This window comes from Borostomias antarcticus (genome assembly GCF_949987555.1).
Source record: "Borostomias antarcticus genome assembly, chromosome: 37".
NCBI lineage: Eukaryota > Metazoa > Chordata > Actinopteri > Stomiiformes > Stomiidae > Borostomias > Borostomias antarcticus.
Genome location: NC_140270.1, coordinates 1,059,645 through 1,073,947, shown reverse-complemented (window position 1 = coordinate 1,073,947; position 14,303 = coordinate 1,059,645). Strand labels below are relative to the sequence as shown.

At 49.2% G+C, this 14,303-nt stretch overlaps 3 protein-coding genes across 3 annotated transcripts; 2 read left to right on the top strand and 1 right to left on the bottom strand.

The window, feature by feature from the left end:
* Positions 1 to 1,096: 1,096 nt before the first annotated feature.
* Positions 1,097 to 5,029, top strand: grpel1 (GrpE-like 1, mitochondrial; the record flags this gene model as incomplete). The annotated part of the gene is made up of 4 exons (XM_084461222.1): positions 1,097 to 1,161; positions 3,296 to 3,458; positions 3,643 to 3,724; positions 3,839 to 5,029. 4 exons carry the CDS (start codon positions 1,097 to 1,099, stop codon positions 4,183 to 4,185), a joined length of 657 nt encoding a protein of 218 aa, XP_084317348.1. The 3' UTR covers positions 4,186 to 5,029.
* Positions 5,030 to 8,506: 3,477 nt separating this feature from the next.
* tada2b (transcriptional adaptor 2B) lies at positions 8,507 to 11,096 on the bottom strand (the record flags this gene model as incomplete). The annotated part of the gene is made up of 2 exons (XM_084461209.1): positions 10,690 to 11,096; positions 8,507 to 9,724 (listed from the first exon to the last, which is right to left on the bottom strand). Exons 1-2 carry the CDS (start codon positions 10,957 to 10,959, stop codon positions 8,507 to 8,509), a joined length of 1,488 nt encoding a protein of 495 aa, XP_084317335.1. The 5' UTR covers positions 10,960 to 11,096.
* Positions 11,097 to 11,251: 155 nt separating this feature from the next.
* Positions 11,252 to 14,080, top strand: cfap184 (cilia and flagella associated protein 184; the record flags this gene model as incomplete). Its single annotated transcript, XM_084461162.1, has 3 exons — positions 11,252 to 12,325; positions 12,541 to 12,888; positions 13,732 to 14,080. 3 exons carry the CDS (start codon positions 11,252 to 11,254, stop codon positions 14,071 to 14,073), a joined length of 1,764 nt encoding a protein of 587 aa, XP_084317288.1. The 3' UTR covers positions 14,074 to 14,080.
* Between the last annotated feature and the right edge of the window lie 223 nt (positions 14,081 to 14,303).

The following is a 14,303-nucleotide window of genomic DNA, read 5'->3' as shown; positions in this document are numbered from 1 at the left end:
TGGGTATCGATACTGATTTCCAAAAATGAATGAATGAATGAATCATTGAATGAATGAATTAACTATTCATTCCTTAATGTATTCATTCATTCATTAAATAAAAGATTGATTTTGGGATTCATGAATCGATTCTGAATCATTTGATCGATTCATGAATCGATTTTTTAAACCCAGTTTAAAACTAAACCCTAGTCCTGGGTCCTCTTCTTTTCTCACTCTTCACAACATCTCTGGGTTCTGTCATTCACTCGCATGGCTTCTTCTACCATTGTTATGCCGATGACACCCACCTGGTCCTGTCACCCCCCCCCCCATCCACCCACCCCCCAACACAGAAGTGGAGGCATGCAATCCTATGTGCATGGCTGACATCCTGAGACCGGCTGAGAGGTTGGTGACACCTTCCTCACAAGAGCTGCTCTTCCTCCCAGGGAAGGGTTGACCGCACTGCGACCTGGTCATCACCAATGACGACACAGTGGCGTTGACGCCAACTCGGACTGTGTGTTGTTTGTGTTCTCTTTGCACTATTCACACAGAAGATAGAATATTGTCTGTCTATACTATGTCTGTGTTACCTCCACTCAAAGCCAATGCCTTTCCTTAAAACTGTGCTGTCTACCCTCAGTGCTATGCCAAAAACAGATTCAGCTGTGTACAAATATCAATCCCCCATCAATAATGCCAGTAGGATAAACATTTGGTAAACTTAAATTATCCAAAATGATCCACCACCATCATCATCAGCAGAAGCAGCATCATCATCCCAAAATCATGTATGCATTCATATATAACTGTGCTATTCAAATGATTCATGGAAAATAAAAATTGGTGATATGCAACTGAGTGCACAAGTTGGGTAAAAGGGGGGTAACTACATAACCTTCAGTTTAGAAAGGCTAAACTGTCCTTGATCACGTGTTAGCCCTCGACCTTTAACTTGAGCTCAACCAAACTATGCCATCGTCATTCCGTACCCCGGCGTTGATTGGTCACAGCGGCTGCGTGTTTCTCCCGCTGACACGTGATTGGCTCAACCATACAGGCTCCAACCAATAGGTGACTCTGCCCCTCAGCGTGTGTAGTATCAGTAAAAATGGCGACCTGGTGTGTGCGATCTGTCAGACAGAGTTACTCTGTCCTATCTTCCTCTCTCATAAGGTACGAAATTATGTGTTTTAATGTGTTGGTTTATATACTAACCTCTATGTTATGATATTCGCACAGTCACTGAACGATTTTAGTGATACGATCGCTAGTTATCACCCGTGGGGAAGTATGCTAGGTAGCTAATGCTAGCATACTTGTGGTGCGTTCGTTTCTAACTGGGAGGTGGGAAAGTGCGACTTGCTACTAGGAATGATTAAATAAAACTGCATGAACTCACACTTCCTCGTCGCAAATTCGGATGTTTCTCAGCCCCCAGTTGCTCGAATGCACTAGATATAACTAGGTAACTGTGATATAATGGTATATAGATATAACTAGGTAACTGATATAATGGTATATAGATATAACTAGGTAACTGTGATATAATGGTATATAGATATAACTAGGTAACTGTGATATAATGGTATATAGATATAACTAGGTAACTGTGATATAATGGTATATAGATATCACTAGGTAACTGTGATATAATGGTATATAGATATAACTAGGTAACTGTGATATAATGGTATATAGATATAACTAGGTCACTGTGATATAATGGTATATAGATATAACTAGGTAACTGTGATATAATGGTATATAGATATAACTAGGTCACTGTGATATAATGGTATATAGATATAACTAGGTAACTGTGATATAATGGTATATAGATATAACTAGGTAACTGTGATATAATGGTATATAGATATAACTAGGTCACTGTGATATAATGGTATATAGATATAACTAGGTCACTGTGATATAATGGTATATAGATATAACTAGGTAACTGTGATATAATGGTATATAGATATAACTAGGTGACTGTGATATAATGGTATATAGATATAACTAGGTAACTGTGATATAATGGTATATAGATATAACTAGGTAACTGATATAATGGTATATAGATATAACTAGGTAACTGTGATATAATGGTATATAGATATAACTAGGTCACTGTGATATAATGGTATATAGATATAACTAGGTAACTGTGATATAATGGTATATAGCTCGAATGCACACAGGTCGGAGGTGGGTATCTTGCCACCTCCGACCACAAACGAACGCACCATTGTTTCATAAATGTGTCATGGGATGGTTTCTTGTCTGAAGCATGGAGATAGATGCCTCTTGAGCTGACATAGCTGGGTTTTAGGCAAGGCAAGTTTATTTATATAGCACATTTCAGCCACAGGGCAATTCAAGGTGCTTTACATGAGACATTAAAAGCATTAAAACAAAAAGCAAGACATTAAAGACATTTAAAACAAAAGGCAGGACAAATTAAAAGCATTAAAACAAAAAGCAAGTCATTATAGACATTTAAAACAAAAGGCAGGACAAATTAAAAGCATTAAAACAAAAAGCAAGACATTAAAGACATTTAAAACAAAAGGCAGGACAAATTAAAAGCATTAAAACAAAAAGCAAGTCATTATAGACATTTAAACAAAAAGCAGGACAAATAGAATACAGGAATAAAAGTTACAGTGCAGTATACTGATAAACATAACTCCTCTTAGAAAGCAGTGGCAAAAAGAAAAGTTTTAGCTAGTTAATAGTCAATACTGTCGACATTTGGACTGGATGTTAGCTTAACTTGTCTACCTTTCTGGATCCCCTCGACAGCCCTGATCCTGAATCTCACCGTTAGCTAGATAGTGTTACACAATTCAGTGTCTAAGTAACGTTATACATCTAAACGTTACTGTTCTCTAAATGTGTTGCCTGTTTTGCCTGTTCAGAAATGTTTAGAAACTGTGAGAGCTACCTTGCTGCATCAGGGGCCAGTGACATAATTTTGAGAGACTTTATTCTGGGCTCATGTCCTATCGCCCTGTAATGTCCCATTATAGAGGAGACACAGTCTGCTAAGTTCTGTCCACTATGTCCAAACAAATGCATAATAACTCACCGAAGTATCAACATTCAAGGCTTGCTATGGGGGTCACCACCTTAGTGCAGAGGTCAGCTTGCATAAAGGAGCAACTCACTTTCAACTTATCAACGGTCAACTGTCCTAAAACAACAACAACGCTGGGCCCTACCTACAGCAGCGTAGCTATAAACGAAGAGCCGTCAATAGATCTGTGAAGCTCACTAAACACACCTTCGTGTAACCGTCCTCCAGGGCGTCGTCGTCGGGGCGGGCGCTATGCACGGCGGCCCAGCAGAGGAGCAGCCAGCAGGGGGCGGAGGAGGAGGGCGGCGCCCAGAAGGGGGAGCCGAGCGCGGCGGAGAAGGCCCTGGCCGAGGAGAAGAGCCAGCTGGAGGAGCAGCTCAAGGAGGTCACGGTGAGGATGACCCTGTCTGACTGTTCGATTGGGTTATCAGCAGGGGCCGGTAGCACTAGTCGTCCAATCGGAACGGTGACGTGTCTATTGTTAGTACAGTGCAAAGACTTTTGTTTCTACTTTTTCCACTTCGCTGTCGCGTACGGTCTCCTTGACGTACCGTTGGGTCTCTCTCTCTTCTCAGGATAAGTACAAGCGGGCGCTAGCGGATACAGAGAACCTCAGGACGCGGAGTCAGAAGATGGTGGACGACGCCAAGTTATACGGTGAGACCCAAGTTCATATCAGAGGAGCAGGAGTTAGGGTACTAGAGTAATGTAGTAAGGTAGGGACTAATATCGGACTACATCATGCTAGCGCCATTTTACTCTATTTCCCAGGAATCCAAGGCTTCTGCAAAGACCTATTGGAGGTGGCCGACATATTGGAGAAGGCCACAGAGAGTGTGCCCAAACAGGAGGTGACCTCCCAGAACCCCCACTTGAAGAACCTGTACGACGGGCTGGTGATGACCAACGTCCAGGTCCAGAAGGTGTTCACCAAGCACGGCCTGGTCAGGCTCAACCCGGAGGGGGAGAAGTTCGACCCCTACGAGCACGAGGCGCTCTTCCACGCCCCCGTGGAGGGCAAGAAGCCCGGCACCGTCGCCATGGTCACCAAGGTGGGCTACAAGCTCCACGGACGCACCCTCCGGCCGGCTCTGGTGGGTGTGGCCAAAGCCTCTTAAAAGGGGGCGGTGGGGGAGAACACGACACGATTTGCGGTCGTTAGACGTCGCCTGGGCGGATTGCTCACTTCGGGTACAGCAGGCTGGTGGACGAGTGCCCAAAATATCTACCCTCCCCACCCCCCCCGTCTCTCCCTCCCCTCGTTTTCACACATGAAGTTGCCTCGAAAAGGGACTGGAATCCAACTGGACTGGCAGTGGTACCTGGACAAAAATACACCGTTCAACATTGTTGTTTTTTTGGTCAGGAGTAAACATATTTTAACAGGACACTTTAATGGTAGAGCACAGTCCTAGTTTGATGTGTAATTTCCATTGTATTTCAGTCATCATGGCCAGATTCTAGTATGTTTTTCCTTCAGCCTACTGTATGTAATTGTATGCTTCTCGCATCATTTGGGAATGTAATGGACCTCAAATGATTACAAACCAAACTGCTATTACCGTCGCTATTGGAGAAGCACAGAAAGACACAGCCGGTGACATGGGGACTCTGACAAGACTACAGGGACGGCCCTGTGTGGAATATGAACGCTAGCAGCAAAGATGTGATTCCATCAATGTCGTATTGAAATTGTAAAATATTTGGGGTGACCAGCGTTTTTTTTGCTCATCTCAACCTCTGCGTTGTTACCCTGAATGTCAAAATCGTGCCCAAACTTTCTGTTTATCATGATGATGTTGAGACAATGCTGTTATCATTCCTGACTCCAAGACTGCAGTAGTCCCTCACTCCCATGTCTGGTATTGACATAGTAGTGTGAGATTTACTGCATGGAATTGTCCATTCATAAACTATTTCAACTGAATACTTTGAGTGAGTGTGGACAAATGTCCCATTGAATGCCACAGCATCTAAATAAACAATTTAACTGATTTGTCTTGGTCTGTCTGACAAGTACTCTATCTTATATACAGTGTGTGTGTGTGTTATTACATAACTCTATAAATACTGATGAATATGAACAGGACACTTTGGAAGTATAAAGTATTTGCACTTTATTACAAAACATACTTTAGGAACACTCCATGTCATGTGAAACCACACAGAATGAGACACCAATCGGCCTTAACAGTTCCAACCACCAAATTCTTTACAAATGCGTTGGCTCCTAAGCATACTAGTGATAGCACATGAACAACTGAACACCATGCTATGAAACGACACCCAAGGCTTATTCAAATGGTTCTTGCTCATACATAAATGGGGATTTTTTGCTTTTTTATTACAAAAGTTATATCAAAAAATGTTCTTGAAATAAAATACTGTACATTTCACAGGTCAGTATTTATATGTTACTTTTTAGACTTATCTTACAAAAATTATTTACATTTGGTAAAATATTTTAAGCAATAATTAGCACAAATAAAATATAGAAAATATCCCCCCCCGTTATGGAAAAGTTATGTCTAGAAAAATGTTCAATTTCTTTTCTTTTTTCAATTACACACCATTCGTGAACCATTTTCAAAACACTTGGCTTCAAATGCAAAAAAAAACAATACATTCCAGACCAGTATGTTAATGTCAAATGGTCCTTTTGCAATTTGAAATTAAGGAAGTGTGATCAATCCCCCTTTGATATGGGAGATCTTTGAACAGAACTGAGAACAGAAAACACAGCATCAAACAGAAGATAATAATAATCAAACGTCACAAATGCCCTGCACAGAAATAAAAAATGTTGTGAAGCGGTAGCTTAAATGTGTGTGTGTGTGTGTGTGTGTGTTCACTCTTCAGTCAACAAGTCTGCACTATACAGGTGTAGCAGTGTGAAACATGGCGTGTCCACACTAGCCTATCACACAGGTATGTATAAACCAATGAGGAATGATGGACACGTTTTTGTCTTCCGAGCTGGTCAACCGTGGTTGATACCTGTAGACAGAACATATCCGTAGCCGTAATAGAGTTTGGTGCTCAATCGCGACACGCTTCTCACACAATCTTGCTCAGACTTGAACCCTGACCTCTCAAGGTAACCTCCGTACCTAGACCATTCTTCCCAAGTCACTTAAAGACGAGCTTAGAGACGGCGAAGCACGGAAAAGGCAAGGAGAGAGGATGCAAGATTCAGCCAGGTTCACTGCTTACAGCATAAGGTCTGTTTATTGGCGTGACCCCTGACGGTACAACGCCCCCCACTGAGCTGACCTCCCCTCGGACCCGGGCAGGGAAGATGGACAGAGGAAGGAGCTTGAACGATAAGAGCGCTACAGACAAGCGCTGTAAGACAGACAGCCTGGGAACACACACGCTGCTCACACCCCCCACCCCTCCGTCTCGGCTCCAGTCCCACTCACGCCGCTCACACCCCCACCCCTCCGTCTCGGCTCCAGTCCCACTCACGCCGCTCACACCCCCACCCCTCCGTCTCGGCTCCAGTCCCACTCACACTCCTCACACCCCCACGCCCTCCGCCTCGGCTCCAGTCCCACTCACGCCGCTCACACCCCCACCCCTCCGTCTCGGCTCCAGTCCCACTCACGCCGCTCACACCCCCACCCCCTCCGTCTCGGCTCCAGTCCCCCACACACTGTTCACACCCCCACCCCTCCATCTCGGCTCCAGTCCCACTCTCGGACGCCCGCTCCTCCCCGTCCGCCGATGCCCATTCAAGAACCTCATTGACATGTAGATGGCGCCCCCGGACCTCGCCGATCGGCTCGCACAAAAGCCCCCTCGCTGGAGGAGGATGAGAAGAAATCAGAAGCGCCGCCGGTATGGTCTGGCCTTCAGGCCGTTGTTGTTGTTGTTGTAAAATAAATAAATAAGATGTCTTTGATTGTATACAGGGCCCGTTGAGACAAACTGTAATTGGAAAGTGATAGAGTAGATAGGGTGTAGATATGGGGTAGGGGATGGGGATTCTGTTGGGAAAATGTATTGCTTATTGCCATCTCTATGACGGAGCAATCGTACTGTACCACCACGGGGATACTGTCAAGGCGTTTGCTATCAGTAGCCTACATTTCCAATTCCCAGTGTCGAACTCAACACACCTCAACACTTTCCACACAACTAACACACGTTCATAACTTGGTGTATCCATATATCAAGGATAGCATTAAGGTGCCCAGGAATACTTGACAATACCTGTAATTGGCCATAAATACGCATGACGCCATACTGAAAACAACATGGCTACCCTCTCGCCTTGTCAAGTCAGAGACCGTCTAACGCTCTGATATGATATGTCCCTGCACAGCCATTAAATACAGCTGCGCTGAGAACAAGCCACATATTCAAACTAATGTGGTGCGTCTTTGACAGTTTAAATAGATAACAAAGCAACACCGCCTTCAAATAGATAAGCGTACAAGCAAACCAAACGGCAAGCATCGGGCGGACAGAAATAATAGTCATGCGCTACATATTAATACTAGAATTAAAACTATCTTGCAGGCCGATGTCCTTCGCCATACCGTTTGAACCGAAGGGCAGGTTAGAAAACAGAGCAGAATAGACATGCTCATTTGGCAAACAAGACCACGTCTTTTTGATGTGTCCTCTAACGTTCATCATTGGCTAACGCCCATGTAAACTTGCAAAGAGTATTTTTCCCATTCATCTTGGAAGGGTCAACAAACGTTAGGTTGAGCAAATTGAACGGTGAACTTCAAGGTAGTTGGGCTACATTCTACAAACCTACCAAATTAGAATGCAGTTAACCTACAGTACTCCTTGCCAAATTAAGATACCATCAGTGGCGAATGTCCACCTACAGGAACTAAATGGTTCTAACTGCAGTGGTCTAGTGGTGGAGTGCTAGCTGCCAAATACTGATCCTGTGAGCTTGGTGAAGTCTTCAACTCCTCATGGAAAGACGACGATATCTTTCCTTTCCAGCTCAGAGCCACTATATTGCTGTTGAACAGGATCACTAATCAATATACATCCTGAAGAAACCTGTAGGCCAGTTATAAACTTCACGACACTCCAGAGATCAGCGTTGTTCAGATAAATCTGTTATTTTTGTTTAACTAGCCTCAGTGTTGATTTTCCTCACTGAAACTTCAGCTTAAGAAATAGGCCTCAATTATCTGGACTCTTCTGATTTTAAATAGCAAAAATATATCTTAAATTCGTTCTTCTTACTCTTGTAAGTGGTATTCAATATTTTTTAGAAAGGGGACGTCCTTATTATTTGAAATCTGCATATTCACAAAACAGTCCTGTGACCAACGTTGGGACAAAGTTGGACAGAAAGGTAATAAAAATCCAGTAGTTTGGTCCGCCTGGCACGGACAGCGAATCGCACGATGTCTATAAGACACAACAACCAATCAGAGACGAGAGCCGTCTGTCCTCAGTGGGACGTTAGGACGCGTCCCGGGATATCCAGCCGCTTTCCGTGAGGAAGCTGAGGATGCGCTTCTTGAGGACCTTGTCCAGGTAGCCGGGCAGGCGGCTCTTGGAGGGGACGCCCTGGCGTTTCTGGAGGTGGTCCTTGATAATGATGGTCTTGACCGTCAGGTAACGCGTGGGGCTGAGGCCTAGCGAGCTGCACAGCACCTTCTCCCGGTCCGACAGCAGCTCGAAGCTCGGGAGGTTCTCGATGGCCGCGAACTCCCCGTCTTTGCCTTCCTCCTTGACGCCGCCGCCTGCCCCTCCTCCTCCGCCGGCTCCGCCCCCCAGCCCCGCCGCCACGCCTCCCAGCCCGCCCCCGGCGCCGAGCCCTCCGCCGCCGCCTCCTCCTCCGCCCCCGCCCCGTTTCGAGGCGGTCACGCTCTTGTTCTCCTTGCGTTTCTCGCGCTTGTGGCGGGCCGCCTCGTACTCGGCCGACTCGTCCAGGCGGGCGAGGCCGTTGCGCCGGTAGCGCTGGAGCTCGCGCACCTTGGCCCGCAGCGCGCGCTCCTTGTGCATGTTGTCGAAGAAGTCCTCGAACTCCCGCTGGGCCATGAACTGGCACAGAGCCCGCAGGCGTACGCGCTGGTCCTTCTCCTCCTTGGTGATCTTGCGCTTGGGCGTGCCCGGCGCCACGGGGACCGCCGCGGGGACCGCCGCCGCCCCCGCCGCCCCGCCCGCCACCCCGGCTGCGCCCCCGAGCCCTCCGCCGCTACCCAGAATCCCCGGCTTGTCCTTCTCCTTCTCCTTCTTGTCGCGGCCCAGGAAGACGGGCACCAGGTTGTAGTCGCGGGCGACGTTCTTGCGGCGCTGGCGCTCACGGAGCTTGCGCACGTACATGTCCACGTGGGCGCGCTTCATCTCGATCTCCACGTCCTCGTCGTCGTAGTTCACCGACAGGCCGCTGATCAGCTTCTCCGCCTCCTGGTCGTACTCGATCTCGTAGTCGTCGCGGAGCGGCATGTAGCCCAGCTGCTGCTGCTCGGCCAGCGTGACGTCGAGCGGGGGCAACGGCGTGGTGAGGCTGGGGGAGAGGGGACCGCCGCCGGGGCAGGTGTGGTCCGTCACCCGGTTGGGGATGCTGTCGGGGATGCAGGCCTTGCCCAGGTTACCGTGGATGTACATGCCGACGTAATGGTCCATCACCTCCTGGGGGGTCCGGGAAGCCCCCACGTGGGTGGCCATGTCCTCCTGCAGGGAAACAGCAGTGGCAGGATGAGTTAGAGAGACATAACTAGTAACAACACAAACAGAAGCTAACTCCAGCCTGCCGGACATTGAATGTATGCAATTAATTGCATCTTCAGGCTACAGGTTTTCACTCCAAACCTAACACCCCACGATCCCACCTGATAAAGTGTTAATGAGTAACGTTAGCTAGTGTATAGAAGTATAAAATAGTATATAGAAGTAATATAGTAATATAGAAGCTTAGATTTGGAGAGAAAGCCTACAGGACAGTAGCTTGCTCTTCAGTAAGCTATAACTTTCAGAATACACCACTTTGCATTTATTTCAGGGGGAAAAATACATAATCTAGCTTCCTAGTTATGGTAACAGATCTTGCAGATTTGAGATATTGATGTAGCAGCTCAACTCCTACAAACTCGACTTGAACCGTGACACCAAGACTAACTGTCAGTCTCTAAAGTTGCTGTCATATTAACAGTTCCGGGTAAAACCCTAGTGAGTCAACTTTAACTTTACAACAAAAGCCTTCGTCAAAACTGTTAGATGTAAATCTAGGAAATGTGTGAATTCTACTACTAATGCATTTAGATATGCCTGGAGTACTGTACAATAGTGTATGTGTGTGTGTGTGTGTTTGTTTTGTGTGTGTGTCTGTTTGCATGCGTGTTTTAACTTCATCTGTTGTTGTGTGTTGTTTACATGTCTGTAAAAGATGAATGAACAGTGACAATACCCAGTTTCCAAACCCGTATTGCTCGATCTACTGAGTCAACTTTAACTCATTCACATGTTGTTGTGTGTTGTTTACATCGTTGTTTACATAAAAAGATGAATGAACAGTGACAATACCCAGTTTCCAAACCCGTATTGCTCGATCTACTGAGTCAACTTTAACTCATTCACATGTTGTTGTGTGTTGTTTACATCCTTGTTTACATAAAAAGATGAATAAACAGTGTCAATACCCAGTTTCCAAACCCGTATTGCTCGATGGCATCGAGCAGCGACTGCTCTTCCCTGCTGGTCCACCCTCCCTCCGCTTCGGGACCCCAGAGGGTGAACCGACCACCGTCGACCTGCTGGTAACCGTGCCATCTCCGGTGGTTACCGATTTCCGCCCCGGCCGAGAAACACTCGGGACACAGCTCGATGTCGGGACAGTCCGTGCACCGGAGCCGCAGGTTGGTCACATCCGCAAGGCAGTTCACGCAATACTTCTTCCCTAGATCGGCCATGTTTGCTGGGGCTTGTTGTTGGAGGCTGCCGCCGGAGGATGCGCATGCGTAGTGGAGTCGATTCCGGTCAGACTACTGCGTCTCATTAATATGAATGAACTCGGCGCAGACGCCTGTGATTGGTTGAGCGCGCTGTTTCCAGGACAACTCAAAACACCGTTGGTTTCATTGAGCAGTTTCGCAGCTGGCCTTTCTTGACCTCGTTTGAAAACAGAGGAGTGCTAAATCATAAGACTTTTAAGATTGAGGCACATTAAGTTCATTTAACAACGAAATACTTAAGCTAAATTCCATGGATGAGGAGGCTGTAGACGAGAAGGAACATGACCCTGGAGAGGCAAACACAGAACTGAAAAATATCCAAGAAACTCCAACTGACCAACTGCCAGCAGAGGGAAAATCTCCTACTGCAGTTGACAACAATGACGACACAGAGTCCCCTGCAGACAACAATGACGACGCAGAGTCCCCTGCAGACAACAATGACGACGCAGAGTCCCCTGCAGACAACAATGACGACGCAGAGTCCCCTGCAGACAACAATGACGACGCAGAGTCCCCTGCAGACAACAATGACGACGCAGAGTCCCCTGCAGACAACAATGACGACACAGAGTACCCTGCTGACAACAATGACGACGCAGAGTCCCCTGCAGACAAACTAGTCACACACGAGGGAGGTTCAGCCGGACAGGAGAACGCAGAAGAGGTCGATAAAGTCACTCGGGGGGAACCAGGGGACGCCCCGGCCGAGACGGAGGGAAGGAGCGCGGCCACGCCCCAGCCCGCGGGGGGCGGCGGAGACGAGGCGGCCGCGGGAATCGAACCGCCCGCCGGCGAGACCTTCGACGTGGGGGAGAGCCCCGAGATGACTCTCCTGATTGGAGAGCTGCTCTCCCGCGAGGTGAGCGCCATGCTTGAGAACGAGCACGCCGATGATGACGACGACGAAGACCGCCCGCCGCCGCCACTGGACCCGGGGACCGCGGAGAGAGAGCGCCGCAGTCCGGAAAAGCGGGGGGCAGAGGAGGACAAGGAGGACGAGGGTCCCTCTCCGACCGGTGACGCGGGCCCCGGCGTTGACTACGAAGAGTACATGGGCCACTTCCGCCGACTGCAGGAGGAGAAGGAGAGACTGAGCCAGCTCAACGGTCAGCTCCAGGTCAAGCTGGTGGAGTACTTCCGCAAGAAGACGGGGGAAGACACCCGGTCGGAGAAGCAGAAGGCCGTGTCGGACCAGGAGCAGCGCTACCAGACGTACATGGCCATCATGGAGGACCTGAAGCGGCAGCACCAGCGAGACTCCGAGGCCGCGCAGCTGCAGGCGGAGGAGCTCCGGCTGGAGACCCAGGAGAAGCTGGGGCAGGTGGGTAATGTAGTCGGCTTAGTGGGTTGAGAGCGTCGGGCGAATCGTTCGATTCGATCAGAAGGTTGCTGGTTTAAATCCCAGGACAGGAATCCGGTGACTGGCGTTACTTTTTTACCACCTAGATATCATCTACTTTGTGTGCCCTTGAGCAAGGCACTGCTAGATAAAACAAACAAACGAAACCAATGCTTTCTCGCCGTTGGCGTTCCCAGGTGGAGCGCGAGTGGGGCGGCTTCATGGCGCTGAAGCGCGACGTCGCCGTGTCGGCCCTGAGCCGGCGCCGGGGGAAGCAGGCGGCGCAGGCGGAGGTGGAGGAGATCCAGGCGGGCGAGCGGCGGCGCGAGGGCGAGCTGGCGCGGGCGCGCCTGGAGAACGTCAAGCTGAAGAACGCGACGGCGAGGCTGGAGGGCGCGCTGCGCGCCAGGGAGGAGCTGGCCGAGGGGCTCCACCTCATCGACTTTGAGCAGCTGAAGATCGAGAACCAGACGTACGGCGAGAAGATCGAGGAGCGCAACGAGGAGCTGCTGAAGCTGCGCAAGAAGATCACCAGCACCGTGCAGGTACAGGACAGGACAGGACAGGACAGGACAGGACAGGACAGGACAGGACAGGACAGGAGAGGAGAGGACAGGACAGGAGAGGAGAGGACAGTATAGGACAGGAGAGGACAGGACAGGACAGGAGAGGAGAGGAGAGGAGAGGAGAGGAGAGGAGAGGAGAGGAGAGGAGAGGAGAGGAGAGGAGAGGAGAGGAGAGGAGAGGAGAGGAGAGGAGAGGAGAGGAGAGGACGCTGTCTGGGATACAGGCCATTCAAATGCCCGGGGCAGAGGAGGTCTGTCTTTCTGCCTGTCTGTCTTGTCTGTCTGTCTGTCTGTCTGTCTGTCTGTCTGTCTTGTCTGTCTGTCTGTGTCTGTGTCTGTGTCTGTGTCTGTGTCTGTGTCTGTGTCTGTGTCTGTGTCTGTCTTGTCTGTCTTGTCTGTCTGTCTGTCTGTCTTGTCTGTCTGTCTGTCTGTCTGTCTGTCTGTCTGTCTGTCTGTCTGTCTGTCTTGTCTGTCTGTGTCTGTGTCTGTGTCTGTGTCTGTGTCTGTGTCTGTGTCTGTGTCTGTGTCTGTGTCTGTCTTGTCTGTCTTGTCTGTCTGTCTGTCTGTCTTGTCTGTCTGTCTGTCTGTCTGTCTGTCTGTCTGTCTGTCAGTCTATCTGTCTGTCTTGTCTGTCTGTCTGTCGGGTTTGTGTCGGTAACCAACGGGTAGCCGCCTTCAATGTTTGGGTGCACTTCCTTGGGTCCTGTGTGCCAAAGATCTGACCTTCTGACCTTCTCCACTCAACTCTTAAGATGAGATAAGTTCTACTTTCATCTCTTGTGGTCTACTGTACTCTACTTTCCTCCCCTCTCCTCTCCCCAGGTTCTGACCCACGTGAAGGACAAGCTCCAGTTCGTCCAGATGGAGAACCAGACCAAGCGGACCCAGCTGGCGGAGGCGGAGGCGGCGGTGGCGCGCAAGAGGGACGTGCTGACCAGGACCAAGCAGGCGCGCGACGGCCTCCGCACCGACAACCTGCGCCTGCGTCAGCGCTGCGGCCTGCTGGGTAACGCCGCCCTGCTGAGGGACCTGGAGGAGAAGGCGGACGCGGCCGACGGCCTGGAGGAGAGGCTGGAGGGGCTGCGGCGCCGCCACGCCGGCCTCGTCCTGAAGTGCGCCGGCGTCAAGAGGAAGCTGGAGCAGAGCAGGCCTGAGGCGCAGTGAGGCGCGCGCGCACACACACACACACACACACACATGGACGCACGCAAACATACACACACACGCACGGACGCACGCAAACATACACACACACACAAACACGGACGCACGCAAACACACACACACACAAACACGGACGCATGCACGCAAACACACGCGCACGCAAACACACACAAACACGCACACAAACACACACAAATAAACACTGACGCACGCAAACACACACAAACACG